Here is a 17,555-nt window from a genome sequence, read left to right as displayed (position 1 = left end):
CAGCTGAAACTATTGTTCAAGCTATCCTCACATTAGAAAAAGCTGAGTAGCAATTTAGCGACAGGAAAAATGAGCACATTGCATCAAATCTAAAATGCCATCTGTCGTAATATACCCTCGTTCATGTATTACTAAGAATAAACAATACCAATTAAGTTATAATATGTTATACACATCTCATTTTAGACATGCTAAAATGTGGAAAACATGCATCTTACAATTGATGCAATATGGAATCAAGGACACCACCTAGTGGCAATACAGTATAAATGCCAGAGCTTAAAAAGAGTCTTTCTGGGGAATAAGGCAAGCTTCACCATAATCTGTACTTCTTAAAATCAAATAAGCCTTTCACTAAGCAGCTGATGGGCAAAAGCACATTTTCATTTTAATGACTTATTGTGGAGATTAAATTGATTTGGCTCTAGGTATCAACCCCAAAACATACTTACTGCATTTCCTGGCTGGCTATCCTGCAGTTTGGCAATGGCAACGTTTTCCCTTTCTTCAGGTGCTACCTCAGCAACTCTTTCCCCATCAGTCCTTTCTTTTGTCTCTTTATCCTTATTCAGTCCAGCCCCAGTGGGTTCCTCTTCTATGGGTTCTTTACTCTCTGCCTTCTTCTCCTGGGTCTTTTCTGTTTCTGTAGCCATCCTGCTTTCCATATGCTCTTTGGACTCCCCCAGCTCAGCACATGAGTCTTCTGAAATACGCCTCCCAGAGTCTGTCACCGGGATCTGCAGTTGTTCTGGTGATCCAGGGTCTGTATTCACTACTCTCGCCCTCTGAGAACCACTGGGAAATTTGGCTGCCATCTCGACACCATTGCTACCAATTTTTGGAGCATGGAAACCCATTCCTGAAGTGCTTGGTGCTTCTTCACTGTCATCATCTGAACTCTCAGAGCTGGACCCTTCTGCAGTCTCTAGTCCCTCCATGTCCAACCTGTCAGAAGCAACAGAAAGGTTTAACAGCGTTTGTAGCTTCTATCTAAAGCAAAGAGTTGGCTGCGTGCGGTGGCTCAGGCCTGTAATCCCAGGACTTTAGGAGGCCAAGGCAGGCAGATCATGAGGTCAGGAGTTTGAGATCAGCCTGGCCAGCATAGTGAAACCCCATCTCTACTAAAAATACAAAAATTAGCCAGGTGTGGTGGCATGCGCCTATAGTCCCAGCTACTCAGGAGGCTGAGGCAGGAGAATCACCTGAACCCGGGAGGCAGAGGTTGCAGTGAGCCGAGATCGTGCCATTGTACTCCAGCCTGGGTGACAGAGTGAGACTCCGTCTCAAAAATAAATAAATAAATAAATAAATAAATAAATAAAGCAAAGAGTTATAGTTTGTTCAGGAAACAGAATCTGTTTCTGCTAGCTTGAGATGGAGAACAGGCAAATTTTGGAAAAAGATATTCCAGAGCTTATAAAGAGAAGGAAAAAACATTTCAATGAGACTGGAACCAACTGTCCCAAAGATCCAAGAGGATCTCCTTTCTAAAGTTCTGAATCTCTAAAAGCAAAATTGATTTTGCTTAAAGCTTTTTTCCCCCGCATTAAATTACCTTCGACAGTTGGAAATTAGATAAAATAATAAATAGTTGGCCGGGTGTGGTGGCTCATGCCTGTAATCCCACCACATTGGGAGGCTGAGGAGGGTGGATCACAAGGTCAGGAGTTCAAGATCAGCCTGGCCAATATGGTGAAATCTCTTCTCTACTAAAAATACAAAAATTAGCCAGGCCTGGTGACGGGTGCCTGTAGTCCCAGCTACTCGAGAGGCTGAGGCAGGAGAATCACTTGAACCAGGGGGCAGAGGTTACAGTGAGCTGTGATCGCACCACTGCACTCCAGCCTGGATGACAGGGCAAGACTGTCTCAAAAAAAAAAAAAAATAATAATAATAATAATAATAAATAGTTATAAAGAAAATCCATCCGGGCATGGTGGCTCACACCTGTAGTCCCAGCACTTTGGGAGGCTGAGGTGGGTGGATCACTTGAGGTTAGGAGTTCAAGACTAGCCTGGCCAACATGGTGAAACACCACCTCTACTAAAAATACAAAAATTAGCCGGGTGTGGTGGTGCATGGCTGTTGTTCCAGCTACTGGGGAGGCTGAGGCAGGAGAATTGCTTGAATCTGGGAGGCAGAGGTTGCAGTAAGCCGAGATCGTGCCATTGCACTCCAGCTTGGGCGACAGAGCAAGATTCTGTCTCAAAAAAAAAAAAAAAGAAAAAAGAAAATTCTTCGGTGCTGCCCCTTGACTTGATTGGTGAAAAAAATATATAAAGAAAATCCTAGGAATAATTATTCTGTTTTATAGAGGTGTTGCCCAATAATAAATATTAATACACACACACACACACACACACACACACACACACACATTTATAAATCCTATGCTTGGGCTGGACGCGGTGGCTCACACCTATAATCCCAGCACTTTACGAGGCTGAGGCGGGAGGATCACCTGAAGTCAGGAGTTTGAGATCAGCCTAAGCAACATGGCAAAACCCCGTCTTCACAAAAAAATAAAAAAAATCAGCTGGGCATGGTGGTATGTACCCTAGCCCCAGCTACTCAGGAGGCTGAGATGGGAAGATAGCTTAAACCTGGGAGGTCAAGGCTTCAGTGAGCCGAGATCGCACCACTGCACTCCAACCTCAGCAACAGAGTGAGGAACCTGTCTCAAAAAAAAAAAAAACAAAAAAAAAACCTATGCTTTATTAATAATTACTCAAACCCAGAAACTACCCAAATGTCTACCAAATGGAGACTGGACAAACAAACTGTGTTACATTCATACCATGAAATGATACTGAGTAATAAAAAAGAATGAACTACTGATACATACACTACCATGGATGTATCTCTAAAGCTTTATATTAAGTGAGAGAAGACAAACACTAAAGGCTATAGGACATCCTAGAAAAGACTAAACCATAGTAACAAATATCACACTGGTGACCAATGGTTGCCAGGGCCTGGAGGTGGGAAAAAGGACTTAACTACAAAAGGGCACGTGGGAACTATTTCAGGTCATTAAAATACACTCTATCTAGATTGTGGTGGTGGTGATGTGACTACATAGTATACATTTTTCAAAAGTCATAGAACCAATCAACCAAAAAGGGTGAATTTTGCTATATATAAATTATACCTCAATAAACCTCATTTAAAAAGTACAAACCACAGGTAGTGTCACCACCCTTTCTCTCAGAACATTTAATTTCCATTTCAGAAAGAACAAACACTGTATGCTGAACTCATAGTGCTATATGATCTTTGATTAATAATTATCTGTTTATCCCCAAAGGGGATAAACTTATTTTCAAGAACTTGGCCCAAGGGAAGTCACTGGCAACAAGAGGACCAACTAGAGGGACAAGAGAACTATCAGAAAAATGGACAAAAAAAAGTACTGCTGTGCTTTTTACCCTGAAGTGCAAAAGTGGTGAAGAGAAGTCTGGCAAAGTGACCAAAGACCTCAATGATGACTGCGAAAAACCACAGAAAACAACCACCTGGAAAGTACAACTTGATTTCCACCTAGAATTTCTAAAAGTTAAACCCCTTCAACACCAAAAAAGTAATTCAAATATAAAGCCATTTTTATGTTTCAGTGTAAGGAAAAAATTCATCCTTTACATTCAATAAATGGCATTCACAGCAGAAACCATTACCAGTATGTACAATGTGACAATCACTGAAACCTAAAGCCTGAAGCACTCTGGAAATTTTCTGAGCTCCCACCAAACATTACACAAAAATGTGTTTATGCCAAATAAATAAGGAGGAAATGTCTCATGTCAGTCCTCAAAGATCAATTGGGAACGAAAATGAAACACTTACCAGAAGCATCTCCTCTTTCCCGCACTGGCTCCCCTGTCTGTTTTAGATTTAGTAGGCCATTGCCGTTTCCGATTCTCACTGATTTCTGCTGAAACCATCTTGCTGGAGGCAGCCTGCATACCTAACCAGAAATTTTAACAACTCAAGTTTCTACTATAGGGACTAAGTTTAAATAAATCATAAATAACATGGATTGCAAAAAGAGCTGCAACCTACAGCTCTAGATTTAAATTTCTTAAGATATCAACATTTTAGGGCCGGGCGCGGTGGCTCAAGCCTGTAATCCCAGCACTTTGGGGGGCTGAGGCGGGCGGATCACGAGGTCAGGAGATCGAGACCATCCTGGCTAACACGGTGAAACCCCGTCTCTACTAAAAATACAAAAAATTAGCCGGACGTGTTGGCGGGTGCCTGTAGTCCCAGCTACTCGGGAGGCTGAGGCAGGAGAATGGCATGAACCCGGGAGGCGGAGCTTGCAGTGAGCCGAGATCACACCACTGCACTCCAGCCTGGGGGACAGAGCAAGACTCTGTCTCAAAAAAAAAAAAAAAAAAAAAAAGATATCAACATTTTATACAGTTAATCTCAAATTTACACAGATTTAAAATAATAAACATTCTAGTCTAGGAGCAGATTTTTTAAAGCACCATTGCACAATTTGTAACTTTGAGACTGACAAGTTCATACCCAGCCCTCCCCAAACCTATTTATCCCTGCATTAGTTATTTGCATACACTTGTCTTTTTCCTGTTATGTAATAACCTTTTTGATGGAAAAAGATTGTTTCTTATTCCATTGTTCCCATACTAGGCCTGCCATGTTTTGGATGCTAAAAACAAAAGTTAATGAGAATCATTCACATTAAAAACTGACTTAAAACTGGCAGCAAATTCTTTGAGGTCTAGACATCTTCTGAAGACTTAGCTTATCCCTAAACACAAACAAAACATGTTCTTACCCGGGGCCCATGGCCCCATGGAATTCAGGGGTTAAATATGCCAAATGTTGGCTGGGCACGGGGGCTCATGCCTGTAATCCCAAGCATGAGGTTAGAAGTTTGAGACCAGCCTGGCCAACATGGTGAAACCCCAACTGTACTAAAAATACGAAAATTAGCTGGGCGTGGTGATGCGTGCCTGTAATCCCAGCTACTCTGGAGGCTGAGGCAGGAGAACTGCTTGAACCTGGGAGGCAGACATTGCAGTGAGCCAAGATCACACCATTGCACTCCAGCTCTGGGCAACAGAGCAAGACTCCGTCTTGGGGGGGAAAAAAAAGCCAAATGTTGTGTATGAGTTCTTTTTTAAAAAATATACTGTGTTCATTTTTAAGGATAAAAGTTCCAAGGTTTTCATCAGATTCTCAGACATCTGTAACCTAAAAAAAGCTTAAGAACTGCTCTTTGTGTGTAGTGTAGAGCAGTCTGAACAGCTGGCTTCAGGGGTGCCAGCTCAACACACTAAGGAATCCTCATTCTCACCTTTGAGGACAGAATCCTCCAGACGCTCAGCCATCTCATGGCACTGCTGCTGGTAGTCGGGGCTGGTGAAGCAGTGCTTGGGTTCTACAAGCTTCCGCTGCAGTCGCTCCAGCCTCTTCTGCTCCTTTTCAGCCTCTCGCTCGGCTTGTTGTTTTACCCATTCAGCCATTCTGGGGATGAGGGAGGACGAGATATAACTGAATAGATATATTACATATACCCTTTTATATATAAAATGTCTCTGACGAATTAATGCACTTGTTCATACTGTGATATTCTCTTAGAAAGGTGAGCCATGCTTACCACTAGCATATGGTACTGATCTTAACTAAATCCCAAAGATAATTATTAAATTGTGGAAAAGGTTAAATCTGATAATAAATTTGGATGTAAATATTTTAAGTTTCCATTTCCAATATGCGTGGCATATGTATAATCACTACTGATAGGAAAGTATATGTCTCTCTTCAAAAACACAAAAAAAGGTGGGCATCTTACGCTTTTTCATGATTGACATCGCGTAGTCTCCTTCCACTGAGATCCCGACAGGCTTCTCGATTGGTTGTCTTCTCAATCTGAGCACCAAGTGCTCGGAGCATAGATCCAAAACCTGAGCAGACGTATTTGGAGAAAGCAGGTTAAAATGTGTTCAAGGATCGATAAAAGCAGAATTTGTGAAAACAATCTATATCACAAGATTAACAATGATCTCTTCTTTTTTTTTTTTTTTTAGAAAAGATGAACATCAAGGTTCTAATTCAGGCAGTGAAAGTAAAAAAGACTGATTTAACCTCATGCCTTTCACCTTTCATTTTATAGTTCTGAGATAAAATACCTAGCCTTCCCAAACCTAATTATTTATCCTTGTGTTAGTTATTTGCATACAGGTATAATACCTGTAGAGCTAGAATATTTAAAAAGCTTTACCCAGGCCAGGTGCGGTGGCTCATGCCTGTAATCCCAGCACTTTGGGAGGCTGAGGCGGGCAGATCATGAGGTCAGGAGATCAAGACCATCCTGGCTAACATAGTGAAACCCCGTCTCTACTAAAAAATACAAAAAATTAGCCAGGCGTGGTGGCGGGTGCCTGTAGTCCCAGCTACTCAGGAGGCTGAGGCAGGAGAATGGCATGAACCTAGGAGGCAGAGCTTGCAGTGAGCCGAGAGCGTGCCACTGCACTCCAGCCTGGGCGACAGAGCCAGGCTCCGTCTCAAAAAAAAAAAAAAAAAAAAAGCTTTACCCAATGACAGAGATCCCAAGATTCTCAGATTAAGAACTTAAAAAGTATATAGTGAGATTTTTCAATGAGTTTAGAAGGAAAGGCAATTTTAAGCTCTCACTGGCTAATACAACATGCTTCATTCATTCATTCTTTTTCCCCCCTAAGAGATGGGGCCTTGCTCTGTCATCCAGGCTAGAGTACGATGGCTTGATGTAATCAAAGCTCTCTGCAGCCTTGAACTCCTGGGCTCAATGGATCCTCTTACCACAGCCTCCCAAGTTGCTAGGATTACAGGCGTGTACCGACACAAGTAGCTATTTTTTTTTTTTTTTTTTTTTTTTGTAGAGACCAAGGTCTCACCATCTTGCCCAGGCTAGTCTCAAACTCCTGGGTTCAAACTGTCCTCCCACCTTGGACTCTCAAAAGTGTTGGGATTACAGGCGTGAGCCACCATGCCTGGTCACATGCTTCATTCTTTTTTTTTTTTTTGAGAGAGAGTCTCACTGTGTCGCTCCGGCTGTAGTGCAGTGGCACAACCTCGGCTCACTGCAGCCTCCACCTCCCAGGTTCAAGTGATTCTCCTGCCTCAGCCTCCCAAGTAACTGAGATTACAGGCGCCTAACACCGCACCTGGCTAATTTTTATATCTCCAGTAGAGACGGGGTTTCGCCATGTTGGCTAGCCTAGTCTCGAACTCCTGACCTAGGTGATCCGCCTGCCTTGGCCTCCCAAAGTGCTGGGATTGCAGGCATGAGCCACCGTGCCCAGCCCATGCTTCATTCTTAATGATACAATTTCAAACAGCCGGATATAGTTGGAGATGTCAGCTCTCTGAAAACCAAATCAAATCACTGTAGAGTTTGAGAAAGCTTAGGGATCACATGTTACTACATTAGGAGAAATACCAAGAACTGTTTATATTGCTTTCGCTCTTTGTTATTTTCTTTCTTAGTAGTTGTGTTAAACAAACAAAACCTTAATCTGCCTCAACTTGTAAACAATTTGTGTTTCCTAAGGTAACTTTAGACTCCCTTTGGAACTACAAAAATGAGACAAAATCCTGATTAAAGCGGAAGGAGATTTAGAAAAAAAACTCTTTATTCAGCAAATTGAACAGAATAATGGCCATCTCTCTTCATCTAATTTTCCCCAAAGTTTTAGAGCCTAGGTTCCCTAAGAGCTATCCAGCTGAAGAAAGTGGGAATTGTATCATACAATATTTCCTCCTCGACCAAAATAAAAGACAACATGGGCAACATGGCGAAACCCCATCTCTACAAAAAATACAAAAATTAGCTGGGCATGGTGGCATGTGCCTGTAGTCCCAGCTACTAGGGAAACTGAGGTGGGAGTATTGCTTGAGTTCAGGAGGTCAAGGCTGCAATGAGCCGTGATCGTACCACTGTACTCCAGCCTGGGTGACAGAACAAGACAGTGTCTCAAAAGAAAGAAAACAACAGAATAAAAGAGAAAATGTCCAAAATCAGGTTAAGTAAATAAAAGAATTCATAAGGCAAAACAATATTGGCATACTAAAGAGACTAAGAAGTTTGTTAATTTAATACCATGGCTAAAGACAGCAAATGTCAGCAACAGAATATGAAAATAAATAAATAAAGACCGCAAATGCGCTACAACTAAGTAGTCAATGTTCACGTCCTACCTCCTTTTCCACCGCAAAGTCTGGGTTCCAAACTATAAACAGCTCCATGCTGCACTGTGTCACTGGTGTTAATGAGTGCTCCATTGCATTTCACAAAGAAGTTTTCCACTGGAACATTCTAGAGACAAATTTGTTTTTTTAATGCCTTTTATGAGATAATAATCTAAGTTTGTTACAAGAAGGGACCTAGCTGTCTTTTTATTACTCTGGTTACAACAGAGGGTGTTCAATTAATATTTGTTGAATTGAAAATGTAAACTACTAGGAGAAAAAGTCATTTCACATTATGCATTTTGGGTATAATTTTTTCCCAATATTACCTAATCATCACATATAGAAGAAACTTCAGTCTTTTCGGTGAAAACAAAAACTGCTTCTTCTTCTCTGATAGGTAATCTGAGTCAAGGTAGAAGACTATGCAGGACTCAGATAACTGTGGAGGTCCTATTTTCTGACGTTCTTAAACAGGTAAAATTAAATTGAACATCAAAAGTAGTCCTCAATCCTAAAAAGTGCAGGTAGGAATAAGAAGTAGAGAAGGAAGGAGTCAAGAGTGTGGTTTTTAATACACCAATATAAGTACACCATGGGAGACATAAAAACATGAAAAATGCGCAAAAATGAGCAAAGTTGCTGAAGATAGGCTAAGATGCTGGGCAGCCCCAGATTCTGTGTAGCTGCCCCAAAGCCTACATCAATCAATACTCTCAGCAGTCCTGTAACCCAGTAAAAGCCCACTCTGGACCAAGGAAATACAGAATTACCAAGCAGCACCAGGCTGGTGGATGTATGGAGACTGAGCTATGTGATTATAGTTCTCTACCACAGTCACTGCCCAGATGCCAGGGCAGAACAGGTGGAAAGTTGGACTTATGTTGTCTGGGGTTCTCCCAGGCAAATATAATGGCGGGAGAGACGAGCAAGGGAGCTCAGGCTATTTGCAATGAGGTAACATGAACGACTATTCTTGTCTTTAAAATACTGTCTACCTTAAAGAGCTGTTGTAAACATTAAATGAGATATGTAATACATTTTTTATCTGTTTAATGTTTACACATTAGAAGCCTTTTGTATGTCTAATGGGTATGGTATTTCTAAATAATTTTAAAAGATATTAATATGAAGGCAGAAAGTATACACCATGAAATTGATGTATACTTCATTTCCAAATAGAATGGCTTATTAAACAAAACAACTGATCAACAAAATTGCATTTTCTACTTAAGATTCTTGTCAATGAAGTCACAAGCAGAAAAAAGGATACAACATTTAGACTCAATTTAACTATTTTTAACCATTTGTGCATTGTAAAGTTCTTCAAACACAAATTATCATGTGTGTTTTAGCACAATCAGCCTAAGGCTATTAGAGATAAACCTGTCAAACTTACTGATTCACTGCAACGAGGGGAACTGCACACCAGGAGTCATGGGTATCTCACCAACCCGAAGAAAGGAGCGTCATTATAAGATTTGGGGCTAGGGTGGAGTTGAGGTGAAATTTACATCAAGCAGTGTTTAAACAGGTTCAAAATAAAGCAGGACTGTATATAAAAACGTCAACATCAGATCTGAATTGTGAAGGCTCCTCTTTCCTTGGAAACTACAAATTTAAGATAAACGTGTAAAGTTGTGTCCAGAAACCCTTAATGGGAAGCTCTGACCTGGGCTGGAAATCAAGAATGCTTCTCTACAAGGCAAGAGTGGGAAGGTTCACTCTTATTGAGAGAAGTTCAAACAGCAAAATTTCTTATATATTCCATGGTTTTTGAGAGCAAGGTTTCTCAGTGAGTAAGAAAGCAGCAGACCTTCGTGGGGGTCATTATGACATTATGACACATCACCATTTCCTGTTAACTCTGCAGCTGTACATCGGTGTCGTGTGGGGGGAAACAAAAACAAAAAAACAAAAACTTTGCAGCTAGCTTTATCTGTGTCTGTTATCCCAGCCTGATGAAAAGCAGGGCAGATTTTTATTTTCTCAGTGGGAGTTAACACTAACTTCATCACGTCTCAGAATAGTTTTGTTTTTAAAAACATAGGTGTGAACTTGAGCTATTCTTAACTTGTTCCAGTATCTCATCAAATACTCTTCTGTGTTTCTATTCATATTTGCTATGGTCATGTTCCCTGAGTTTCTGACTGAATCCACTCATTTATATTTCTTTATATATTTTTTTAAGACCGAGTCTTGCTCTGTCACCCAGTTTGGAGTGCAATGGCTCAATCTCGGCTCACTGCAACCTCCACCTCTCAGGTTCAAACGATTCTTCCGCTTCAGCCTCCTGAGTAGCTGGGATTACAGGCATCTGCCGCCACACCTGGCTAATTTTTGTGTATTTTTAGGAGAGATGGGGTTTCACCATGTTGCCAAGCTGGTCTGGAACTTCTGACCTCAGGTGATCTGCCCGCCTCGACCTCCCTAAGTGTTGGAATTACAGGCGTGAGCCACCACGCCTGGCCTATATTTCTTGCTTCCGATTTAAAAATTCTTTTTTCCACGTACCTCATGATTAAGATCCTATTTTTTCTGGTTTCACTTTGGATCAATTGTCAGCAAGTTTGAAAACTGTACTCATAGGCCGGGAGGAGTGGCTCAAGCCTGTAATCCCAGCACTTTGTGAGGCTGAGGTGGGCGGATCACCCAAGGTCAGGAGTTCAAGACCTGGCCAATATGGTGAAACCCCGTCTCTACTAAAAATACAAAAATTAGCCAGGCATGGTGGTGGGGGCCTGTAATCCCAGCTACTTGGGAAGCTGAGGCAGGAGAACCGCTTGAACTCAGGGAGGCGGAGGTTGCAGTGGGCCGAGATCACGCCATTGCACTCCAGCCCGGGCAACGGGAGTGAAACTCCGTCTGGCGGGGGGGAAGAAGAAGAAAAGAAAACTGTACTCATGAGATAAGAATTATTTTCAAAGGAATTAGAATGCAATTATTTTCATGGTCAAAAACAGTTGTGCTTACAGTTTTTAGACTGGATTACAGAGCAGGAAGGAAAACATGGAAAGTGAAAAACCGTATTATTTGCAAACACACATTGCTTCTTCACGGAATCGATCCAAGTCGCTTAAAATTTTGGTTTAGACTGCAGTGTTAACATTTGTTAAGCTTATAAATAGTAAGCAGAGGAAATAGCCAAGGAAAGCACGGATGAGGTGCGGAAAGAAGAACAGAGTTCTAGATCAAGTGCCAACAATAAAATTAGATTCAGAGAAACCACTAAATTCTTTTGACAACTGAACAGGTTTAATATCTTACAGCTGGTAAAAGCTTACTGACTTGAGAGTTCAGTAAAAGCTCACGTGTGACTTCGGAAGTCCCTGGTGGGTTTTCACAAATATGCACGGACAAATGAGACCATCGAATGAATAGTGAACACTTTTACATAACAGGCCCTAAGAACCCAGGCCCTCAACAGGACACACGTGTGAATGCTTGGTCACAACGAGTGACCAGAAGAATCAATTTTCCTTCCCAATCATCCTTTGGCCTGGGTTTGGATATGACATACTTCTCTAGGCTGGGGCTAACAAGGCTGTGTGATGAGTGGACAAAATACACGTCACATAACCATAGTAAGAAGGTGAAGACTGGAGCCTTAAAAATCAGCCGGCCCAACTGCCAGAAAACCATTATATTTACGGATAAAGAGAAACAAAATATTTGTAACTGTGAGCGGGACTAAGTGCCTGTAACAGTTTTTTTCTCCCTCTTGGTGGGGAGGCAAAACCACCACCACAAAAGAAAAGCAAAGGAAGGTCTCAGTAACAGTTCGAAGCATTTTAACACTGAGGAACTCTCAGCCTCAACGAGTGAAAACCCCAGAAAATAGACGTATCGCCGCCCCGGACAGACCTACTCCGCACCCAGCGCTGCCACCTGTCTTCCTCTTTCTCCTTCCTAACAGGAACTGAAATCCTCACCTGATCTTGGCAGTGCCAGTGGATAAAATCCCGGACGGTGCACCGAGCCGAGGCACACCGCACCGCTTTGCACCCGAAGCCAGGGCCGCTAATCCACACCAGCGCCGCGGCCTCCGCCATGTCACCGACTACCCGAACCTCAAGCCTCCCTGAGACACCAGGCGCCGCAACTCTCCCGGCGCATCTTGATGACGCGAAGCGTCTTCCAGCGCCCCGTCCCTCACGCTTCCGTTCACCCCTCCCCTCCCCTGGGGCGGGTCAAGTGAGCCGGGCGGCCGGGCGGCGCGGACTGGGGGAGGGGAACAGGAAAGGCCTGGCGGAGGCAGATAAGGCGGCAGAGCACGGGGCGAGGCGTTGCTAGGAGAAGTTGCTAGGGCGGGGCTCGAGGGACCGGCTATAAAAGGCTGGCGCTAGCTTGGGTTTCGAGCTTCCTGGCCGTAAGCGATAAGGGTGTAACTACGCACTGCCTTGTGCCGTAGGTTTTGGCCCTTTTCCTCACATCTGTGTAGTTATTTTTGGGTCGCGGAGAATTGTGGCCCGAGAAGGCTCTGCTCCTTGAGAGTGTGGGGAGAGAAGCTGCAGTCCCGGAAGCGGTTTTAGGGGGCCGCTTCCTTGGCCTGGAGGAGCCCCCCCAACCCGAGGGGGCAAGGGAAGCGACCCCCAGGAGGCCCCTAAACAGTGGCCCGCGTGGTTTCTCCTCCAGGTTTACAGAGCCTTCTCTTCCCATCCAGAAACAGCCAACCTCCGGGTTTCTGCCTGCCACGCACGGTTTATTCTTATTTCCGCCTGTTTGTGCTCTGCGTTATCTCCACTTCAGCTCTGTTTTCAAAATATTTCACAGCAAGTGGGTTCTTGTGAAAGGCAGTGACAGGAGTGACGTTTATAGTCATGCTGCTTCAAAAAACCCTACCATAACTCTTATTCTGCACCATGGAAACACACTCGGACAGATTTGCATAACGTAACCTTAAAGCTCAGGGAATCCGAAAGAGTCGTTTAATATTTAATAGAATGAGATTATGGTATTTCTAAAACCCTGAACAATTCAAAAGCCACCAGTGTGAAGATGGGAAGGTTATTTGGAGATATCTGTGCCTCCTAAACACAAATGCATCAGCCCACAGAATTGCCTTCTCTGCTGTTAGAATGCTTGGCAAATGGAACTCCTAGCTGAGGGGGTAACAACAAAAAATTCAGAAATCGTTCAGCGGTGGCAGTATGTGCGAAAATGGAATTTCAAGGCCTGGGAAGTTAATAGATTCAGTGGTCTTTATTTCACACACGAGGGAAAGTTGGGGAGAGAAAGGGCCTCCATGAGGATGCCAGTAGATAAAGAAAAATTACAAAAAAATAAAGATAGATTGTACTGGCCGGGCGCGGTGGCTCATGCCTGTAATCCAGCACTTTGGGAGACTGAGGGCGGGGGTGGGGGGGGGGGCGGATCTCGAGGTCAGGAGTTCAAGACCAGCCTGACCAACATGGTGAAACCCCATCTCTACTAAAAATACAATAATTAGCCGGGCGTGGTGTCGCGCGCCTGTAATCCCAGCTATTCAGGAGGCTGGGGCAGGAGAATCGCTTGAATCTGGGAGGCAGAGGTTGCAGTGAGCTGAGATCGTGCCACTGCACTCCAGCCTGGGCGATACAGCGAGACTCCGTTTCAGGAAAAAAAAGATATATTGTACCTAGGGAGCAGTATTTCGGAAAGGTGGTGCCATGGCAACCCTGGGGCGTGAAGGTGTCACTAGGTTACACGTAAGCCGTCCAAACTCCAGAAACCTCAAGTCCCTCCGCAGTCTGCTGCCCAGCTCTCTGTCCTCCGGGTTCCTGAAAAAGTAATCTACAGATCTGAGCCTTAAGCCTCCTTTTTTTTTATTTGTGATTTCTTCCTTCTGGTGATCAAAAATGACTATTTCAAATAAATAATTTTTTTAAATGACTATTTCAAGGGTCTGAGATCCTACAAGTAACTGTATAAAGCTCAGTTTGGGTTTCCAAAACATTTTTTGTGTCGGGATAATGCTGTGTATCTTGTAAGGAATGATTATGATTAGTCTTTTCATTCTTTCTTTCTTTTTTGAGACAGTTGCTCTGCCACCTGGGCTGGAGTGTAGTGGCGCAATCATAGCACACGCAGCCTTGAACTCCTGGGCTCAAGTGATCTGCCACAGCCTCCAGATGGAATTACAGGTGCATGCTACCACACCTGGCTAATTTTTAAAGTTTTTGTAGAGACGTGTTTTTCCCTAAGTTGCCCTGGCTGGTCTTGAACTCTTGGGCTCAAGAGATCCTCCCGTCTCAGCCTCCCAAAGTGCTGGGATTACAGGCATGACCTGCCGTGCCTGGCATAAGTAGTACTTTCCAGTAAGGAAACTCCACATCATTTATTACTAACATTATATTTAGTCTTCATAAAACCTGATGTCTGAATGGAATTTTTCGCTTTTTATCCGTCTGTTGCATTAAAATTCCTATTATTTAAAGAATCCCAAGTATTGAATAGGTATTTGTCATTTAAAATATGAAATAACCATTGATATTAGCTTTTTTTTTTTTTTTTTTTTTTTGAGACGGAGTCTCGCTGTCGCCCAGGTTGGAGTGCAGTGGCGCGAACTCGGCTCACTGCAGGCTCCGCCCCCCGGGGTTCACGCCATTCTCCTGCCTCAGCCTCCCGAGTAGCTGGGACTACAGGCGCATATTAGCTTTTTAAAGACACAAATTTCCAAGTAATATATAATTTGTTGTTAAAACTTCAAAATGAGCCTGTAGTACCATGACATGTACGGAGTAGACATTAAGTAAATATCAGTTGGATACTTGATGGATTACTAAGGTAGAAGTTAATTATTCTCAATGTACATATGATGAAATATATTTTGCACTAATATAACACAATCTATTCTAAGGATGCAGAATTTAACTTGGATTGCTATTAAATTCCTTTAAAGAATGGGGAAATTGAAGCATGTAAAGTTAGGGCTATGGCCAAGAACACAGTGCACATCAGTGAAAAAAAAAATCTAGAAAGACAGCTATTAGCTGGGTGATTATGTGTGTGTGGTAGCTTCCAGTTGACAGTGCTATGTGGCGGGGCTGATCAGTGATTATGGAAAAGAGCCAACTGCTGCTACCTTTCCCACCTCATGATGTCAGGTAGGAAAGGCACAGGAAGGCACGTGTGTGGTTGTGACAACTAAATGGTGAGTGGGAGGGGAGCCAGTTCCTCTATTGTCTACATAGTGTGGCCATGCTCCTAGGACTATATTTGGTGTGCTTTCCAGTAAACCACACTGGCTTTGTTCCTGCCTATGTTCTCCAGAAGAATGCTCTGGCCACACATTTGCCTTTTGAGGACTGGTTCTGCTGCCATGAGAGGGACACTGGGAGGGCGTCTTGACGCAATGTGGAATAATTGTTCACTGCCAGGAAATGACAGCACCAGACAGACAATGTTTGTGTGGCAACCCATGACAGGGGCTCAATTGAGCCAAATGTCATGCTGGTCTGCAAGAACAGGAAGCAGAACTGTATGCTGGCAATTTCCATAAACAGCAGCCACACTCCTAAACTAGTGAATCTATATCCATGTGTGACATACAAGTCGCACTTCTGTGTTTTCAGCCATGTTTGTGCGCAGAGAGGAAAGGTGGTTGCTAATACCTTATTTATGACAAAAGACAATGGGACAGGCTGACTCCTTCTGTGCCAGAAACGCAAAACTGCCATAAACCCCCAAATTGGCAAGTGTCGCCTTATAGATGGCTCCAGCCCCAGGGACAATGAGGTCAGCTCCTAGGATGGAAAAACAGCATCTGGGTGAGAGCTGTGTAGCCCACAGCGGGTGGTGGATGGTGTGGGAGGTGGAGCCTGAAGCAAGTCCCAAGATGCTGGTTGCCAGGGAAGGCACAGCCCCGCCCTCCTTCCTTATTGGATGGAAGAAAACAGGACAATGGTGAGGTGGAGTTGAGAGGCAGAGAAGGGTTGTGTTCAGCACTGACACTGGAAAGGAGCATAAGAGGGCAGAAAAGAACACTAGGGTAGAGGTGCAGAGCAGAGATTAAAAGCTGGCCTCACAGTCAGTGCTGAGTATAGAAGCCCACCTCTTTGTAGTATCAGCAAGACAAAAGGAGCGTCCTTCAGAGTGGACTTCCGCCAATAAATTCTATCACTCCCAGTTGCTCTAGATATTGTCTTGTTTGCATGATCATGACAACACTAGTTTACAGAGCCCTACTGGTTATCATTACTCTTATCATCACCATCAAACAATGTTGTTTCATTTAAAAAATAATAATTTCTATATTATTCACTGTACTAAAACTATAAAGCAAAACTAGCATAGTGCCTATCTTCCAGAAATTTAGTATCTCAGTACTAGAATTTTTTTCAACATTGAACTTGATTTCTCTCAGGTCAATAAAAATCCATGATCCTGTTTGAATTCTGTATAGCCAAGCATTTCAAAGGGGGATTTTCTTGCTGGAGAAGTGATAGGCCTTTGGGAGTAGTTTAATTAGTTGACATTAGTGTATGTCTACTCTATTAGGGTTTTCCAGAGAAACAGAACCAACAGGATGAATGGATGGATGAATAGACAGATGGATCAATAAATACATAGATAGATAAGGAATACATAGATAGATAAGGAATTGGCTCACATGATTATGGAGGCTGACAAGTCCCAAGATCTGCAGGGTGAGTCGGCAACCTGGAGACCCAGGAGAGCTAATGGTGTAGTTCCCACAAGAAGGCCAGCAGACTGGAGAACTAAGAAAGAGTCTGCGTTTTAGTTCAAGTCCTCAAGTCCAAAGACAGGGAAAAGCTGATGTCTCAGTTCAAAAGGAGTCAGGTAGGAGGAGTTCTTCTTTACTGGGGGAAGTGTCAACCATTTTGTTCTATTCAGGCCTTCAACTGATTGGATGTGGTCCACCCACATTAGGGGAGGCAACCTGCCTTACTCAGTCTACTGATTCAAATGTTAACCTCATCCAAAAACACCCCACAGGAACACCCAGAATCATGTTTGACCAAACATCTGGGCACATGATGGCCCAAGCAAGTTGACATAAAATTAACCATCATATCCACTAACTGAGTATCGTTGATAAATAAATAACCTTTGGCTGGGCACGGTGGCTCACGTCTGTAATCCCAGCACTTTGGGAGGCTGAGGCAGGCAGATCACTTGAGGTCAAGAGTTTGAGCCTGGCCAACATGGTGAAATCCCCTTCTACTAAAAATACAACAATTAGTCAGGCATGGTGGTGCATGCCTGTAGTCCCAGCTACTCGGGAGGCTGAGGCACAAGAATCGCTTGAACCCAGTGGGCAGAGGTTGCAGTGAGCTGAGATCACACCACTGCACTCCAGCCTGGGGAACAGAGCAAGACTCTGTCTCAAATAAATAAATAACCTTCATTATTTT

General features: G+C 43.3%; 1 protein-coding gene across 5 annotated transcripts in view; it reads right to left on the bottom strand.

Annotated features, from left to right (window-relative positions):
- The window catches only part of SDE2 (SDE2 telomere maintenance homolog), a 39,325-nt gene extending 27,023 nt beyond the window's left edge, over positions 1 to 12,302 (bottom strand). For 4 of the 5 annotated variants that reach the window (XR_004030082.1, XM_030812799.1, XM_003275090.4 and 1 more), the window contains exons 1-6: positions 12,132 to 12,302; positions 8,209 to 8,326; positions 5,822 to 5,933; positions 5,324 to 5,493; positions 3,844 to 3,964; positions 453 to 945 (exon numbers count right to left, since the gene is read on the bottom strand). Coding sequence is in view for 4 of the 5 variants with exons in the window: in XM_030812799.1 (XP_030668659.1) it covers positions 453 to 945; positions 3,844 to 3,964; positions 5,324 to 5,493; positions 5,822 to 5,933; positions 8,209 to 8,326; positions 12,132 to 12,251 (1,134 nt within the window). In the remaining variant the exon portion in view is untranslated. Of the gene's footprint in view, positions 1 to 452; positions 946 to 3,843; positions 3,965 to 5,323; positions 5,494 to 5,821; positions 5,934 to 8,208; positions 8,327 to 8,528; positions 9,798 to 12,131 lie in introns of those variants that run through there. The other variant, XM_030812801.1, reaches the window with a different exon arrangement.
- Positions 12,303 to 17,555: the final 5,253 nt, after the last annotated feature.

This window comes from Nomascus leucogenys, chromosome 5 (genome assembly GCF_006542625.1).
Source record: "Nomascus leucogenys isolate Asia chromosome 5, Asia_NLE_v1, whole genome shotgun sequence".
Lineage (NCBI taxonomy): Eukaryota > Metazoa > Chordata > Mammalia > Primates > Hylobatidae > Nomascus > Nomascus leucogenys.
The sequence above is the reverse complement of the archived record's forward strand: the minus strand, read 5'-3'. Positions and strand labels throughout refer to the sequence as shown.